The sequence below is a fragment of the Nematolebias whitei genome, chromosome 15, assembly GCF_014905685.2.
Source record: "Nematolebias whitei isolate Nwh7 chromosome 15, NemWhi1, whole genome shotgun sequence".
NCBI classification, from domain to species: domain Eukaryota; kingdom Metazoa; phylum Chordata; class Actinopteri; order Cyprinodontiformes; family Rivulidae; genus Nematolebias; species Nematolebias whitei.
Window position 1 is genome coordinate 19,451,808 of NC_056512.1, and position 19,093 is coordinate 19,470,900.

General features: G+C 39.3%; 1 protein-coding gene across 1 annotated transcript in view; it reads left to right on the forward strand.

Moving 5' to 3' along the window:
- LOC119421067 (microtubule-associated serine/threonine-protein kinase 1) overlaps positions 1 to 19,093 on the forward strand; it is an 87,955-nt gene that overhangs the window by 35,178 nt on the left and 33,684 nt on the right. Inside the window, exons 3-8 of the mRNA XM_037688470.1 lie at positions 4,292 to 4,386; positions 5,951 to 6,026; positions 8,512 to 8,584; positions 15,209 to 15,369; positions 17,627 to 17,702; positions 18,239 to 18,448. Of these exons, the coding sequence (XP_037544398.1) occupies positions 4,292 to 4,386; positions 5,951 to 6,026; positions 8,512 to 8,584; positions 15,209 to 15,369; positions 17,627 to 17,702; positions 18,239 to 18,448 (691 nt within the window). The remainder of the gene's footprint in view (positions 1 to 4,291; positions 4,387 to 5,950; positions 6,027 to 8,511; positions 8,585 to 15,208; positions 15,370 to 17,626; positions 17,703 to 18,238; positions 18,449 to 19,093) is intronic.

Sequence of the window (19,093 nt, forward strand, 5' to 3'; positions counted from 1 at the left end):
CAATTGCCAATAAAAGTAAAAGCACACATCTCGGAGCCGGGCCGGTCATTTTGATATAACTTTTGTGGGGGTAGACATTGTGGTTCGGGCCGCATTAACGGAGATAGAAATGTAGACACACATCCGAGGTGTAGAATAATAGGTGCCTGCCATACATTTGCATGGCAGGAATAACGAAAATGACAAATTTCCCATAGGAAATGAATAGGAGAAAACTTTTCAAAGACACTGAGTAACATCGGGAGCCATTTTGGTTCAACATTCATGGAAGGCACCTATTATCTATCACCTATTATTATTATTAATTAGTAAAAATAATTAACATAAATTATTAATTATTTGTTTTAATAATTTCAAATAATAACATGAATAATTATTCATATTAATAATATATATTTAATATTACGTATTAATATCAATATTATTATCAAATATATGAATAGTTTTTATAATTAATAAATCAATTATAGACTGCCATGCATTTGCATGGCAGTCCCCAATAATTAAAAAAAAAACTAATAAAATGTGTATTTTGGTGTTTTCATGTGCCTAATAATTTTGTCCACAAAAAAAAAAAAATACCCTGTAGTATCTGTGATCTAGGCGGCGAAAAACATTCCAATTAACAAAATGTAACAAACATTCCTTTTTAGCTTGACAAAAGATTCTCCCCAAAGTCTTTCAATCAAGTCTTTCAGAAGTCCTAACTGTTACAAAGGCAAAGGAGAGCACATTTCTCCAGTTTTGGCTTCCCTTCACAGGCTCCTGGTTCACTTCAGAATTCATCTTAAAATCCTTTTGTATGTTTTTAATTCTCTAAACAGTTCAGCCCCCTCTTATCTCGGTGATCTGCTGCAGCCATATTGTCCCACAGCGCTCTCTGAGGTCAGCAGACCAGATGCTTTTATTGGTTCCAGGCACTCGTTTTAAGCTCAGAGGTTACAGGGCCTTCTCTGTTGAAGGTCCAAGACTGTGGAATACCACTACATATCAGGCATGCTCTCTTGCTTACTGTTTTTAAGTCATGTTTAAATCCTCACTTTTATTTTCTGGCTTTCGACCCTGTATGAGTTGATTTTAACTTATTTGTATTCTATAATTTTAATAATTTAGTTTCTTATCTTTACCTCTGTGGATTTATGTATTTTATAGGGATGCACGATATTGGATTTTTGGCCGATATGCCGATATGTTAAAACTTATTTGGCCGATAATCGATGCCAATACCAATATTGTATATACGTTCTTTTTCAGAACATAGCCTTCTTATTTAGGCTTATATGCTACAAAAATTGTGCAACAGCTGTAAGAGCTGGTGACATATAGTCAGTAACAGCCATATGATATGCATATCACTTTAACTGATATTAAATTAAAAGTGTTAAATGTTATTTATTAGCATTAGTCACCTGCGATGCTGTCTCACTTGTGGAGGCTTGTTCCAGGTTCCTAGCTGCAGTGTGGGGTCCTCTGTGCTCCTGTGCATGAAGGACAGACTTTTTAAGTTCAAAGTTTTTGTGTATCTAGCGGGGCTAACATGATGTCCAAATGTCTGTGGTAAAACTCACCCAACAAGTCGTGCTATCAGCTATTAGCTTCTTAATGACGTCGAAAATGACGGCTTGTAACTCGGGTAACGTTACATCGGAAAAATATCTCTGACTGGGGACGATGTAGCGAGGCTCAACGTAGTTCAGAAATCTTCGGAATCCGACATCCTCACCAACGAAAAATAAAGCTTCCACACCACCAACATTTTGAATTTTCCTTTCCGCCGTGAGCTCGGGTAGGCGCACGTGCCATCATCACCTTGTGCTGCCGCTGCAGGCAAAAACAGCACCTTTTATATCGGCGAGTTATTTTAATGAAATGGCCGATGTCCGATATTGAATTTTAACACTAATATCGGCCTATACCGATACCATGCCGATAATATCGTGCGTCCCTAGTATTTTATGCTGTGTTCTTTGCTTGTTTGTTTTTGTTGTACAGCACTTTGGTTGGTCTGTTGCTGTTTTTAAGTGCTTTGTAAATAAAGTGGTATGGTATGGTTTGGTTATGGTATGGTTATTTCCTCTCAGTTATTCACCATTGGGCAAAATCAAAGGTAAATGGCAAATGGATAAAGATAAAGTGATACAAACCCAGAAGAACCAGTGAAAACAGCTACGTATTGGTTTTAGTTTCTATGGGATAAGCTTCTAAGTCATTGTCATTGTTTCTGAAAAGCTTTTATCTGTAGTGAACTAGACCTCCGACATCAATCTGTCTCTGAAGACCTTCAGGAGACAGGAACTGTTATTTCATTGATTTGAATCCAGAAATACATATTATCTCATCAAGAGACTATTTAATTGTATCCTGAATTAATCAATTGAAAGAAAACTCTTCTTGTTTATATTATTTTATATTATCATTACTATTTTACAATATCTTGATAATCAAAAGTGTGGTCAGTTCATACCATTTCTAATGTTGAAGTAAACCACTCATTTAAATCAACTGTGAAACAGTATTAATGATTTTTAAACCTCATTAGACTTATATCATACAAGTTAAATGTCTATTTACGAAGTAAGTGTGCATTTTCATCTTCTGTCTGAATGAGGAGTGGATTTGATGTCGGTCAAAAGTCAGAGAACAAGTTATGAGAACGAAGTGTCTTGTTTTAAAACTCTCAGACAGTAAATAAGAAACTGGCGCCTCTCACTTCTTCAAAATATTTTCCTGTCTGTACTAACCGTTCTTAAAAACATTTCTGCTGTCTGCGACTCCTAATAACCCTCTGACATCACTAAAACTCCACCCCTGCTGGTTGTGTTAACCAATCAGGAAGTACCAAATAACAGGAAGTGGATACCCTTTAAAAGTCAACACTTCTTGGAACTATTCAGTCTTACAAGTCTTCCTGGAACTTTCAGTCTAAGATGAGACTCAGTTTTACTGGAAGACTGTCTTACGGCGAGTCTTACTGGAACTTTCAGTTCTTAATGGAGGCTGGGGTCTGACCGTCTCTACTCTAATAGCGGAATTGGACCATGTGCAAAGGGTCCGTCCATTCCAGCGGAGTCACAGCACGCCTCGCTGTGAACTCACCCGGGTGTAACGCCCTACAACTTCTTATGAAGATTCCTTCTAAGGAAGTAGTACTTCGTCACGACTTCTGACGATTCCCAGCCACTCTGACCGGAGACGCTGAAAGAAGCGTGAAATGGACCTCTGTACCAGAGCTGATTTATCTTCTGCAAAGGTAACGAGTCGTCACGCACTGAGTGTACCGAGGGCTGAGCTGGGGTCGGAGGAAGGGTGCCATTCCTGGTCAACACATTGTCCTTCCTCCATCTAAATCCTCCTCTTTAAAACTTATTTACTCCTTCTCTGTAAACGCCAGTAAATCAAGCTAAATGCCTTCAGAGATGAATTATTCTCCATCAGTAATCCTCTGCTGTCTTGTTATTTGTTTGAACTTGTTAAGTTTATTGATCAGAAACAGATCCGCAAATCAAGTGTACATGTTTTGATGTTAAATTTTGATTCTGTTAAATAAATGACCGCATTTATTCTGATGGGTCAAAGATAAATGGCATCTCATGTCACTAATTGTACACTCCACTCTCAAGTTATCTTGGTCACATGGCAGAAATTTAACTCGAAAAAGAAAGAATCCGTTGTTAATTAAACAATTAACATTCTTTGTGCTTGAACTAGCTTTAAGAATAAATAATTAAGTAGTGTGTCCACAGCAAAGCTGTCCCGACATACTACATATCTCATGTCCATAAACAAAGTTTTTAATAAACTTCCCTTTGGAAAATGTTTTTCTCACCCAAACAAATGCAGCAGAAAATCAGTTTTATGTTTATGACACTTCTGCATCATGTTTTTCTGACAAATTAAGAGGAGCTCATGAATGCAGAAAGCTTCTCTTCCTAAAAGTGTGAGTCAGATTCTGTATGAATGTCTGAAGTCAACGAATAGATTGGAAATAACTCAGTCTGGACGACCCACCATGATTACCTGAGAGCATGGAAAACTAGATGTTTCTGCACCATGATTCTCAACTCAGGCCTTTCTCCCTCACTCTCTCATTCTTATCTGAGCTCACAGGGACCCAGGCAGGGATGGATGACTAAGGAAATTGAATTCCCTTTATCACTGTGGTTCTTTCACAGCAAGCCACCCGCTTGCACGTGCCAGCCGCTCCGTGCACACAGCTCCATTCATGCACACTGACACAGATATAAAGATGGATGCGCTCATGCTTACGATCTCTCCGTGGTCTTCTCTGCAGTTGTCGCACGAGCAACAGGAAAAGTCTGATCCTGACGACCACATCTCCCACGCTGCCTCGCCCTCACTCCCCCCTGCCCCTCCCTGGATACCTTGGTACGCACTGACTTGTTGTAAAATCATACTTTTTTTACATCTCCCATGTCTCGCTATGGTCCCGTTTATAGAACAAAAACTTTATTCCTTCATTTGAAACCACAGGATTGTAAATTACGTTTCTGTTGCACAACAACAAACTAAAAAGTATGTTCTGGTCAGTTTTTTCTGTGGATAAAACTAAATGCAACTAGATCAAATTATTTTTTACTTTGGGTGATAGGATTTTTGACTTAAGGCAAGAGAAAGAGGGAAAAACACTTAACAGCATATCATAAGGGACAGTGCAGATCTTTTGAAGAAAGATGTAAAATAGATATAAACAGATATATCTTACTTGTTGTAGATAGCTCTTTGAACAGCCTCAGTTTGGAAAAGTATAGTTTGATTCTGATGAGCTATCAGCGACTAGGAGCCATTTTAAACCTGTTTCCAACAACAATTACTTTTCTGTTTTCCACTGTCACCAGTGTGCTGCTCAGGACGGGAGGTTGCAACAATGTGTAGATAACTTTGACTAATTGGTATTTTATAAAGTATGTGAATATTTTTCTACAGTGCCATTAGATGACGCGTGTTGTGAATTGGGGTTGTATAAGTAAACTGAACTGAACTGAAAAACTCCAATCCATTTTGGTTTTAGCTATACGCTCGTCACTCTGATCAAATTAAAACTTTGTTTCTCCACGTTGAGGCTGTTTAAAGAGTTGTTTATGAGATGTTAAAAGTGAATCATCTTTACAGTGAAACCCACTCAAAAAACAACTGAACTATCCCGTTAAGGCTTCATATTGTGATTGTTTAATCTGTGTGATAATCTAAAATAACAGGGACATACCGTGGCTTTACCATGGGATTTTTGAGGCAAGAGTTTAGTTGTTTTTTTACCCTCGGGTTGCCAGGCAACCTGCAGGACCGCCACAAAATTACCTCCTCCATCCAAGTCTGGATATAATCTCCTCTGAATGGCTAATTATAATTAGTTCTTCGTACATCTTTAATCTCGTTTTCATTTTTTATAGCAATTTTTTATAGCACCTGGCCTTAAAAGAGACACAAACTGTTCCCTCACTTTCAAAGAAAACCAGCAACAGATCAACGTCTGTGCTTAAGCTTGTGTTGATTTTAATGATAAAATGTGTAAAAGAGTTGTGGCTGGCCAAAACATCAACAACAACAAATGCGGGGTGTGGGGAAGAAGCAAAGAAAAGGGTTTTGGTGTTTTGTAACTTCAGGCTTAGTTTGGCATGGCTCTGATAGGGATTAAAGAAGGAGACTGGGCTCAAACTGGCTTCAACAAAGACCAGTTCAAGCCCATGTTTTGAATTTCTGGGGCACTGACCTGCCAACACTAGTTACACATGTTTTATCCAGGTTACAGTCTACAATAATAGACTGTAAACATCAATAAAAGAACCAAAATCATAAGAAAAAATGTTACTATCTAAAGGTTTGTCCTAGTGAATCACAGAACTAAAAGGCTTTGTTGCTTTTGTGGAACGGCTGTGACCTGCTCTCACTTCTGATGTGTCTCATGGCCGTGCTTGTCTTATTATTCTGGCAGGAAGCAGCCCCCTGGACAGCCCCCGAAACTTCTCCCCAAGCAACCCTGCACACTTCTCCTTCGCCTCCTCCAGAAGGTTGCTGCTTTACAATACTTCTCTGCATGAGTAAAAGTGTTGTGGCGTGAGAGATGGGAAGAGCAAAAAAATAAAATAAAAAGAAGCTGGGTAATCGTCAAGTAAAGAACAACAATTTGATGTATTTGGTGGGATTAAAGGGCCAAAAACTGAACTGAAACAAAGGCATTGTCTACTACCTGCATCTGTCATACACAACATCTGCAAAAATATGCACAGAAATGCTTATTATTTAACGCATGACAGCATGTTTCTAACCATTGTTGCATGTTTGATGGCATTGTTATGTTGCATGTGATGTGGCTTCTTCCGGGAACATTGGTTTTTACTAAAATCTTGGTTTTCAGATATGTATTTCACATTGTTTTATTTTTATCAGAGGATATCGAGGGCCAGACTGTGATTGTCCAAGGACCACATGTGGCCCTTCTTATGTTTTGGATGGAGGGAGAACAGAGAGAGATAAAGCTAGTGCCACAGGGTAAGAGGTCTGTTGTTCTGGAGAGCCTCGCAGGTGTTTACAGGCCGACTCATGTACCGTGTATGACAGGCCACCTAATTACATTCACAGCTCCTGTGTGTTTACTCACAGGAGCTGTAATGAGAAGACAAGAAGGCTGTGTGTGTACACGTCTGTACATCTGTTCATACTGAGCTCTGTGCACGTTCAAAGTGTTAATATTTCTGCTTCATTCACATCAATTTAAATAATGACGCATAATAAAGTTTTTCACCATCCAGATACTTCTGTGAACTTTTGGTTAAGTCACATCTATTGAGAGGAACTGCGATGCTAAAGCATAAATATAGTGTGCGTCTACAGTATCTATTTCACCACGATGGCAACAACCAGCTCAAATCCCAAAAGCAAATTGACTGACAGGTACAGATCTGTGACCATGACCCAATCAAACACCTGATGACTTAAAATGACTTGACAAGGTTTCATTTGATGTCTTCACTACTACTCTTGTTTCTAACAGGGAACAGATCCACACAGCCATGGCTTATGGTAAATTATAAGATTAGTGATTTATTGCTCCTGTGTCCACGTGTATGTTGCTTTTTTCCAAGTTTTTTACAGTGGACAGTTTATAATATGAAACACTGTATTTTTTTAACCCATTCTTGTTGGTGTGAATTAAAATGTATGAGTCAGCTCACTTCAAACAAGCTATCATTTACAGTACATAGAAACCATCAGATCTGTTAATGAATGCCTTAAAGGGAAACTTCTCATATTTTCGAACAGGGCTCTGCATAAAATTTAACAATTAATATCTTACCTGTTGTATGCATAAGTTTGGAGAAATAGAGTTTAACTCTGACTGGACTGATGAGCTAAATGCTAGACTGAATAGCAGCCAAGGCCAAAGTGAATCGCTGCCATCTATAACGACTCCAGACTCAAAACTCACTAAGCAGATTTAGCTAACTCTGATTTAAAAGGCTTCAGAGTTCCCAACATCATTTATGTTTGTGTTTCTAAAAACAAGACTCACTACTATCGTTTTATGCAGATGACACTTGAGCATCTTTGCCAACTGTTACTAGGTATGGACATAAACATCTGTAAAATAATAATTAAGAAATAAACAAGAACATTAAAATGTACTGTTTTTTGAATGTTGGCCTTTGAGCTCCAATTCATGTAGAGTGGGTCCGGCTGTAGGGATGGTCCGATTTATGTAAACTCAATCATTCAAAGAGAAAACTACAACTGGTAGTGTATTAAATGTATAAACCATTCCAAAACCCAACTTTGAAAGATCTGAAGTGTTGCTTTATGTTTCAGGCAGGTCCTGAATGAAAGTTTTCTTATAATATAAATGCTGCATGTAGACTTGGTTTGAGTGCCCGAGAACTGTGACGTGTTCTAATCTAAAGATTCAGTCATTATAGCAGCATTTAGTGGAGTGTTCACCAGAGAACGTAGGGAAACATCTCTAAGCTTTCCTGCTTAGTTTGATGTTTATTTCAATTAATTGTTCTTTGTAACACAAAAGTGCATGGGTAATAAATAATAATGAAGACTTTACAGAAATACAGCATTTAAGAGACTATTACACCATACAGCTGTAATATATGTGTGACTCGCATTGTGGGGACAGAGATGGATGTGAAGAAGCCCAGTTAGACTGTTGTTTACCTCCTCAGTCAGACGTGATGCTGTATCTGTGGCGGCTCTAGAAGCCCAGCGCTCCTGTGAGTCCTTCTTCCTCGTTTATCAGATCTGTCTGCCTGTCCGTCACGGTGCGACGGAGCAAACACAACCAGACCAAATGAGTCGTCCGTGCTCATCTCTGAGGATCACAAACTGGACGCACTATAAGTTTGTGTGCTAGATATTTTTATAAAGCAACAAAAGGTTAGCCTTAAGAGTGGTATTTATCATGTCAGGAAAGTGTTTTCCTTCTATTAAATATTACACAATCTAGATTTTGGCATTCAGTTTTAACAGATGTGAGGTTTGTGTTCCCTGCAGGGCGGATGGGAGGCGGTGGTCCTTAGCATCTCTGCCCTCTTCTGGATATGGCACCAACACTCCCAGCTCAACGGTAACAACTTCTCCTTCACATTAAACATTATAATCCTTGCCTCATCATGAGTGTTTATACAAACCGGATTCCAAAAAAGTTGGGACACTAAACAAATTGTGAATAAAAACTGAATGCAATGATGTGGAGATGGCAAATGTCAATATTTTATTCGGAATATAACATAGATGACAGATCAAAAGTTTAATCTGAGTTAATGTAACATTTTAAAGGAAAAATATGTTGATTCAAAATTTCACAGTGTCAACAAATCCCAAAAAAGTTGGGACAAGTAGCAATAAGTGGCTGATAAAAGGAAATTGAGCATATAACGAACAGCTGGAAGACCAATTAACACAAATTAGGTCAGTTGACAACATGATTGGGTGTAAAAAGAGCTTCTCAGAGTGTCAGTGTCTCTCAGAAGCCAAGATGGTAAGAGGATCACCAATTCCACCATTGTTGCGCAGAAAGATAGTGCAGCAATACCAGACTGGTGTTACCCAGCGTACAATAGCAAAGACTTTTAAGTTATCATCATCAACCGTGCATAACATCATCAAAAGATTCAGAGAATCTGGAACAATCGCTGTGTGTAAGGGTCAAGGCCGTAAAACTCTACTGGATGCTTGTGATCTCCGGGCCCTTAAACGTCACTGCACCTCAAACAGGAATGCCACTGTCAAGGAAATAACAGAATGGGCTCAGGAATACTTCCAGAAAGCATTGTCAGTGAACACAATCTACCGTGCCATCCGCCGTTGCCAGCTGAAACTCTACAGTGCAAAGAGGAAGCCATTTCTAAGCTCCACAAGCTCAGACGTTTGCACTGGACCAGGGGTCATTTAAAATGGAGTGTGGCAAAATGGAAGACTGTTCTGTGGTCAGATGAGTCACATTTTGAAGTTCTTTATGGAACACTGGGACGCCATGTCATCCGGACCAGAGAGGACAAGGATAGCCCAAGTTGTTATCAACGCTCCGTTCAGAAGCCTGCATCACTGATGGTATGGGGTTGCATGAGCGCTTGTGGCATGGGCAGCTTGCATGTCTGGAAAGGCACCATTAATGCAGAGAACTATGTTCAGGTTCTAGAACAACATATGCTCCCATCTAGACATCATCTCTTTCAGGGAAGACCCTGCATTTTTCAACACGATAATGCCAGACCACATTCTGCAGCAATCACAACATCATGGCTACGTAGGAGAAGGATCCGGGTACTGAAATGGCCAGCCTGCAGTCCAGATCTTTCACCTATAGAGAACATTTGGCGCGGCGCATCATAAAGAGGAAGGTGCGACAAAGAAGGCCCAAAACGATTGAACAGTTAGAGGCCTGTATTAGACATGAATGGGAGAGCATTCCTATTTCTAAACTTGAGAAACTGGTCTCCTCTGTCCCCAGACGTCTGTTGAGTGTTGTAAGAAGAAGGGGGGATGCCACACAGTGGTAAAAATGGACTTGTCCCAACTTTTTGGGGATTTGTTGACGCCATGAAATTTGGAAACCACAGATTTTTCCCTTAAAATGATACATTCTCTCAGTTTAAACTTTTGATCTGTGATTTGTGTTCTATTCTGAATAAAATATTAGATGTTGGCACCTCCACATCATTGCATTCAGTTTTTATTCACAATTTGTTTAGTGTCCCAACTTTTTTGGAATCCGGTTTGTTCCACTGAGTGTCGTTTTGCAGGTTGAGAGCTTGATTTGAATCAGGAGTCGATATAATAACCAGGTGAAACTACAACTAACAACTTTACACAGCAGTGCTGCAACAATCGTGTTAAGAATTAACTGTGTTATCATAACAGGTTAAAAATAGTTATATATCCATGTTGAGGAGACGTCCCTAAATGGCAGACCCCAATCAAGATTCAAACCCAAATGAAGTCATGTCTAGACCTGGATCAGTTACATTTCAGTAGATTGATAAGCTCGCATTTATAGAAGTTGATTTTAAGCGGAGCAGCTTTTTTAGCCTTTATGTTAATTTCCCGCAGCAGTTTCTTGTCCCTCTGCAAAGAGAAGTCACTCTGTGGAGGTAAATGGCAAAGTGAACAAAACTGGCATGGCTGTCTGCGAAAGGGAAAAACTGAGAGGGAAAACAAAAGTTTTTATTCAGACTGGATACCAAAGTTCATGCTCAATAATCCAGGTAATAATCCAGCAACGTTCATTCAGGTCATCTGGACGGTTTCTTTTTTTGCTGAGACGTTCCAGCCTTCATCCTCTCTTGTAAAAGAGTCCTCGAGGCTCAATGGGATTTACCTGTCTAAATAAAGGTTGAATGAATCCAAAGGACTTCTTCAATCTGAGGAGCCACCAAACAAACTGGTTCCCACAAAACCGCATACTCCATAGAAAAAACAGTTTGCTGGTGCTAAGATGGCCTCCGGGGCCTGCCCTCTCCCCCGTCAACTGGAGTTTCAATCGTTTGTCTCAAAGGCAGTAGCAAATAGTAAAATCTGTAATGCAGAGATACTAGAAAGTTAAATGATGAGGACAGTCTTACTTTCTATAATCTCAACTATTCTAAAGTATCAGATTAGCAGATTCACCATCTCAGTAACATGAATCTTTTTTTTTTTTAGAGAATCAGCTAGATAGTCAAAGTAGCTAACAAATCAAAGAGTATGGTGCTCCTCTCATCCCATCGTCACTGTGCTTCTTGGTTATAAATTTAAACTTTATTTCAAGCTCAACACATCTTTTTCACGCCCCATCAAGGGTGAGTAAGTTATGAGGCTTGGCTCGTGTCTCCATCTGTCATCGGGAGAGTTTGATCCATGAAAGCAGGAGGAGAGAGGTGAAAATGATGAATTTCAGGCTGGGAGAGCATGAAAAACAGAAAAGAGAGGATGGGACGAAATAGAGCACTTGGTGTTTTCTAGTCTGTTAACTAGAAGCTAAATGTAGCCAGACACCATTAATAACTTTGACAGAACACATGAGTGTTTTTAATGTTCTGACTAAATGAAGCCCTGTTATAAAGTGATAACTCAGTGATTTTCACACAAATAAATCCCCATGATTGTCTCACTGTTTTATATTGTGCCACTTATGTTGGGATATTCAGAAATAAATTATGTGGGTCTAAACATTTGTGTTTTAAAGCACTTTTCAGAGCAGTACCAACAAATATAATTTTAGCCAGAAAAGACTTCGATTCTCACTACTTTTCCCAGGTGCTGGTGAAACTATTTTCAAAACCAGCAGGAAAATCTTGATATCCAAATATGGTTTGAGGTGAATAGAATACACTAAAAATGTGATTCAGAGCAATTTTCCAGGAGTTATTCCGATCAGACAAATTAAGCCATGTCTCTATAGGAAAATGTAGCTTTAAGAAGCCAGGAATCTGAAAATGTGCTCAGTTTAGTTTGACCAAATCTGACACATCCAGGGCTTCATTTGTAAAGTGATCAATGCCGGAACGCAAATAGTGGGCGGGGTGGGGTGGGTGGGGTGGGGTGGCGGGGAGCGGGGGAAGTGGAGGAAGCTTGTAGGTCTTCCTCCCCCTTAAATTCTTGAATAAAGTAGATACTATGTCCTGCATTTTGGTGAAGCTTATTTTAACGAGTTGTTAAACATCTACGTTTACCTACATTTGTAAACACTTGATTCAACAACTATTTTGGAGAGCAACAACAGGTTGTTACTGTAGCTAAGCTTTTTTATTTATGTCTGAAACGTATGTGTGAGTTCACATCAGCAGTTGTGCGCACTCGATCTATCTAGAGATGCTCCTGTACGTAAGGTATGGCAAGCCAAATGGTCCATTAATAGCCACTTTTACCACATGTCTGGCTATTAGTGGGCCACTTGGCTTGCCATATTGAGGAAGACACTTCATCCCCGCGGGTCATGCTGTCAGCGTCTCTGCTGGGCAGGAGCGTGTGCACGAGCTGGTGCGCCTGCTGCAGCTGTAATATCCACTCCGTGGACTGGGCAACGTCTCCTCTCTTTGTATTTTTAATAAATAATCAAAATAAAAATGCATGATGACTGGACTTTTAGGGGTGGAGATTTGAGTTGCCAGAACGCACCCGGTCAAAATGAAAGAGTTCCCGGATCTTGTTCCGACAGGATCCGGCTCAAATTAAGCACTGATTACATTCCTGATTTTATGTGATGGGATCACATATACTATGCACACAAAGAAATACACAACTAATACAAAGTTCTAATGAAACAGATGGTAAACCCAAATTATGGTAACGTCTATTAAGTATGTATAAAAGTATCACAAGTACACCACAGTACTGTGACAGTGCAGACAGAGCGTTAGCATAGCGTAGCATGAGATTGTTGAGCCACTGCTCTGTGACTTTGTTATTGTGGCATGTGTGTGAGCTACACAAGACATTTTAAAGTTGCTACGTGCATGTTACAGAACTTTTCAGCATGACCATAAATCTTTAGCAATTTGTCATTAGCTAGGTTACATTACGTATTTTAGAGCAGTGGCCGCCAACCTTTTTTGCGCCACAGACCGATTTAATGTCAGACAATATTTTCACGGATCGGCCTTTAAGATGTGGTGGATAAATAGAACAAAATAAAATGATACGATTGGCATAAAACTGGTGTTTTCTAAATATAATAATAAATGTGAATCCACTGTGTATGCAACTTTATTAGCAGCGTCCTCGTAACATCGCGCCAACATCGTAACATGAGTAACGCCTCTCAGCCCCACACTCTCCGGTCATGATAGTAGAGGTTAAACATACCTTCAACATAAGACACACCACAAAAACAAATACAAAGTGCATGAAAAATACAACTCACCATAACACTTTATCAGTGGGAGCCCTGAGCTTGTTCCTCTGCAACGAGACGGTCCCATCTAGGGTTAATGGGAGACAATGACACCCAAAGTATGTTGCTTATGTCCAGTCTGCTCCGTAATTTTGTATTTTGTTTTGGTTGCTGTCACTGCAGAAAACTCTGATTCACACAAATAGGATGTCAGAAATGGCAACAGGGTTTTCAGTGCTGTTGTGGCGATCTCAGGGTTTTCTGCCATGACTTTAATCCAGAGCACCGGTAGAGGTGTTGTCTCAAACATACTTTTAAGACTGCCGTCATTTGCGATAATGGATTACGTGTTACTGGTGGGAGCAGCCCTTTTAAGAGCCATGTGGCCGAGGCAGACATCTTGAGCTGCATCAAGAGTGAGTCATAGACAGATGTGATTGAAAGAGTCGGGTAATTTTCCAAAATAAAACATGGTTCAGAATCAGATACTAAATAAAAGGGAAATAATGTATGTCATGTATTCTTTCTGTGTGGCCCGGTACCAATTGACCCATGGACCGGTCCGTGACCCGGGGATTGGGAACCACTGTTTAAAAGTATCAGAAATGCTGAGCATTATTACAGTGTGCTATAGAAACGCAAGACAGATAGGCAGAGGTGCAACAGGGGTCAAAGTAAAACTAATCGTACAACAATTAAAAAGTGTATATTTAAAAAAAAAGATTTGTAAGCTCAATAATCCAGGTAGATAACAACAAAAAAGGTTAAATTGTGTCATATGGACCAGTTTCTTTAATTGAGAAAGGTCCCCCCCCCCACCATCCAGGGGACTTTGTCAGTCTACGGCCTGTCAACCAGATCTGTCCCATAGGTAGCCTTCACTGCTGTGTTTCAAGACAACCTCCTGTTGGAATCTCAAAAGCAGGCTTTTATTGTTTGGCTTGTTTAGGATGGGTGTGCTCTGTTTTGCAGGTTGTCTTGAAACACAGCAGATCTGGTTGACAGGTCATAAACTGACTAAGTCCTCTGGATGGGGGGGCAAAACATTTCTCACTTAAAGAAACTGGTCCAGATGACAAAATTTAAACTTTTTTGTTAAAAAGTGTATACAAATATTGTACAGCAAAAAATATATATTCTAACAGTTATCATTAATTTGCAGTGCTTTGGTTGTGAATGTGATTTAGCAGTAAAGTGCCACAAAATGTAAAAGAAAACAAAGAAATGCAATCACATTATGCCTCTGACTCATCCTGCATCCTCTTTAGGTTCTTTGGAGAATACGGCTAAGAGATAAACAGAAAAGAACAGAATGTGACAGATAATGTTAGACTTTATAGGATAAGACAATGCAAAACACAACAGATCTGACTGGGAAAAAACCTACATTGATGCAATCAAAAGATATATCTAGGCATGAAATCAACAAATTGAGTCTCCATGCTTCAATCCACCACTTTCTGGTCTGAATATTTTCAATTAGTCTGTCACCTGTGATTACTCAGGGACTGATCTGTCACTTAGACACGTAATTGGACGAGGTCCAGGTCTCTTTGCTCTGATGGGTTCAAACCAAGCAGTGACACAAAGTTTGGGCTGATGGACAGATTCATGAGTGTGGCCCTGCGACTCGTAGGACGACTTCATTAGCATTTCAATTCGGTGTCTAGAAACACGAGGGTCGAGGAGTCTGCTCCACAGGATGCTGTAATTACACAGCTGTCAGAGCCTTGCTCATTCTACCTCAGTCTCTGAGTCTCATTTCCTCAAATGTTACTGACAGTAATATTTTCCTTTTCTTTTTTTCATGTTTCCTCCTCCTCCTGTTCCCCCCTCTCCGTCCATGTGTGCGTCCTGGTCCTCCCCGTCTCGCTCCAGTCCTCCAGCTCTTCTCAGGAGCGGCTGCACCAGCTGCCCTCCCAGCCCACCATGGACGAGCTCCACTTCCTGTCCAAGCACTTCGGCAGCACCGAGAGCATCACAGACGACGATGGGGGCCGCTGCTCCCCCCACATGCGCCCGCGCTCCCGCAGCCTCAGGTCAGCAGCATCAGCAGTGGGCCGCTGCCAGAAATCCTCTTTTCCAAAGTAGATTTAGAGGATTGGGTCTTTTCTAGCGTTTAATTTCTTTCTTTTTATTTTCCTGGTTTTGTAACAAACCGTATTAAAGAGTGAATTTAATACAAGTTTATGTTTCATGATGCTGAGTTTAGTGAACATTTGACTTATTTTTACTAACTAGAGCCTCACACCATGAAGTGAGCATATTTTAATGTGCTTGTCTGTTTGTAAAATATTTTAATCCTGTAGACAGATTTAAATCATTGAATGCACATCTACAACTGATTAGAGTTCACCTGATTCAAGCTGTTTAACCTGAACAAATCAAAGGACTTTGACTCGGTTTATTCACAGAGACTGAGTTGAAAATTCATAGTATGTGTGGTAGTAGTTGAGTCTGGTTGCCAGTGTTTGGCCTGTTCATTAGAGAGTCAGAGATTCTTTATTTGTCATTCGCACCTCATGTGGTACATGTGGTGGAACGAAATAATGTACACAGGGTCCCAGTTACATCCAACAATAAAATGTATAAGAAAAACAGTAATAAGATCAAAGATATGAACTAAGATAAACATCAACTAAAAATACACTAAGCACTAGTAGCATTAAAAACATTACGTTGAACAGCAGCACGAACATGAGTCTGTGTGAGCAGATGAGCACGCATGAACACATCAGCATTGAAACAGATCAGCAGCAACATTGAAACAGATCAGCAGCAACATGATGTGATTTTCTATAGTGATTATTCTGGTTAGAGATTCATGAGTCTAACAGCCTCAGGGTAGAAGCTGTTCCTCAGTCTAGTGGTTCTACACTTAATGCTCCTCAACCTCCTTCCTGAGGGGAGCGGGGAAAAAAGTGTGTGTGCTGGGTGAGTGTGATCCTTCATGATGCAGGTGGCCCTCTTCCTGCATCTACAGGTGTAGATGTCTGTGATGGTGGGGAGACTGACTCCATCAGATTCTGTGCAGCCTTCACCACTCTCTGCATTACTATTAAAACTAAAAAAGTTCCTATAAGTTAAAATGAGAACGTAAACATCTTGTATGGTCATTCAGTTTAGCTTCATGAGCTACTTGTACCACAAGAAGCAATCCATGGGTTGTATTTAAGTTTATCAGGAAAGTGTTTTGAGTAAATTGGAGAACTTTAAAAGTCTAAAGGGGTTTGCAACCTGCAGCTCAGGGGCCACAGGGTGGTCCCCCTGCATGGCTCTTTCAAACTTTGATTTTTTTTTTTATTGCTTTTTATACAAACAACCAGAAATAAGCTTATTTTAGCATTTTTTCTGTTCATTTGCTAATATGTAAATGATAGTACAAATCCAAAGAGTACAATACGTTGACTACATCATGTTAGTAATTTGTTAGCCATTTCTTTATGCTGACTTCTAGTCTTATGGTGTGATCTTTTCCACATATCCACCATCATTTTTTTGGAATACCTTTATGATAAGTTGCTGAGAAGAAATATGTTGAATCAATTTGATGACAATAAGAATTTAAAGAAAAGAAAACAACGTCAAAGTAAATGTTTTTTTTTCTTTTCTATTAGATATTCAGCAAACTGGACTAGTGTTTATACTCACTTAATTTATTATTTTTTTCTTCGAAGTAGGATACTTTATTCAATTTTCCACAATAAAAAAAAGTGAACATAGACCTGCAAAGTTTAAAGTTTAAATTTTTATAAAATTGGTTTAAAAAAAAACTACATATCTTTTTCTTCTTTACATGAATTTAGTCATTTATTTAGCCTTAAAATGTGAAAATATCAATAAATGTTCATGTCTCCCCTACTTGTTGGAAAAGGTCCCACCAACAAACTTGAAGTAGCCCCTGGACCACCAGTTGATAATCTGGCAGTTCTGATCACATTTTATTTAGTGAGTGAAAGGACAAAAATGATTGTAAAAGTTTCAGACCTCTGGTCCAAACCAATATTTATTTTTATTTTTGGCATGTTGAAGTCGGCACGTAACATTTTAGTTTTCAAAGAACAAAAAGGGATAGCAGCTGACGCCTGTCACTGAAGCTGTGGTATCTATTATCACAAAGGACAAGAATTTAAAGTGGTGAAGCTGATTTTTTTTGCAGCGTGTTTTGGAGCCCCCACAAATCTGTCATCCCCCTTTTTAGGTAATTGCCCGTTGGTTGATAAACCTGACGCATCGTAATCCCGTCGTAATCTCACAGCAGCAAAGCTTAAGCTTGTTTTCTGTTTTTGCCTTCAGCCCGGGGCGCTCCTCAGCCTGCTACGATAATGAGATAGTGATGATGAACCATGTGTACAAAGAGCGCTTTCCAAAGGTAACACACAAAAACACTCAAATGTGCTCCCTCTTTTAGTAAAAAATCCGATTGGGTTTAACCCTAATCAGGGATTTGTGTACGTATTTATTTCATATCAGACATCCAAACCATAACGAGAGCCTGATGATACCATATCCTCTGATGTCATGTATTACGCCCTTACACCCAGTCAGACACAACAAGTTTATTTTCCTGCACAGCAATGAACAGTTGAATAAAGGCTAATTTCTCTCTAATCCGATCACAAATACATGAAGAGGAAATGAGCTAAAAGCTTTTATGGTGATAAAAATCAAGATGTTGGAAACTACCAATTGTAGGAAGTTCTTTGGAGGTAAAAGCTGTTTGGGCTTCTTATAAGAAAAGTTACAGTATTTGGAGAAAAGTGTTAATAGAAGCGTGTGAGTCAACCCAGCAGCATATTCAAAATCCCTCGCATGCAGCTGTATGAACGTTGAAGCACCCATATTACCGTTGTTCCTGTCTTCCTTCTGCTCTCCATCGTCTTGTTTTGCTTCTGCTCTGTCGCTCAGGCCACAGCGCAGATGGAGGAGAGGCTGTCTGAGTTCATCCAGGCTTTCTCTCCAGAGAACGTTCTCCCGCTGGCCGACGGGGTCCTCAGCTTCATCCACCACCAGATCGCTGAGCTGTCCAGAGACTGCCTGGCCAAATCCCGTGAGGGTCTCATCACCTCCGTCTACTTCTTTGAACTGCAGGAGAATCTGGATAAGTTGCTTCATGATGTGAGTTAAACATAAATAATCTGCGGACGTGTTCCTGAGCCCATGTAATAGAATCAGAACTGTATTTTAATGCAGTGGACCCATGAGGACGTATCAGTCAAGTTCTTTGAGCTCAGATATTTCTACAGATTCCTAAAATCTTTTGATATTATGAACTGTAGATGATGGGATATTTAAACTAGAAAGTTCCTGGAGAAACGTTGACAGGGACTGCCTATTTATTATTAAATTATTATTATTGATAACTATTATTAATAATTAATAATATTAATAGTTAATTATTAATATATAATTGATTTATTGATTATAAAAACTATTAATATATTTGATAATAATATTGATATTAATAAGTAATATTAAATATACATTATTAATATTAATAATTATTAATGTTATTATGTGTAATTATTAAAACAAATAATTAATAATTTATGTTAATTATTTTTACTCATTAATAATAACAATAGGTGATAATAGGTGCCTTCCATTAATGTTGAATCAAAATGGCTCCCCATGTTACTCAGTTTCTTTGAAAAGTTTTCTCCTATTCATTTCCTATGGGAAATTTGTAATTTTCGTTAGCGAAATATGTCGCCATGGTAACGCCAATTGCCAATAAAAGTAATATCACACATCTCGTAGCCG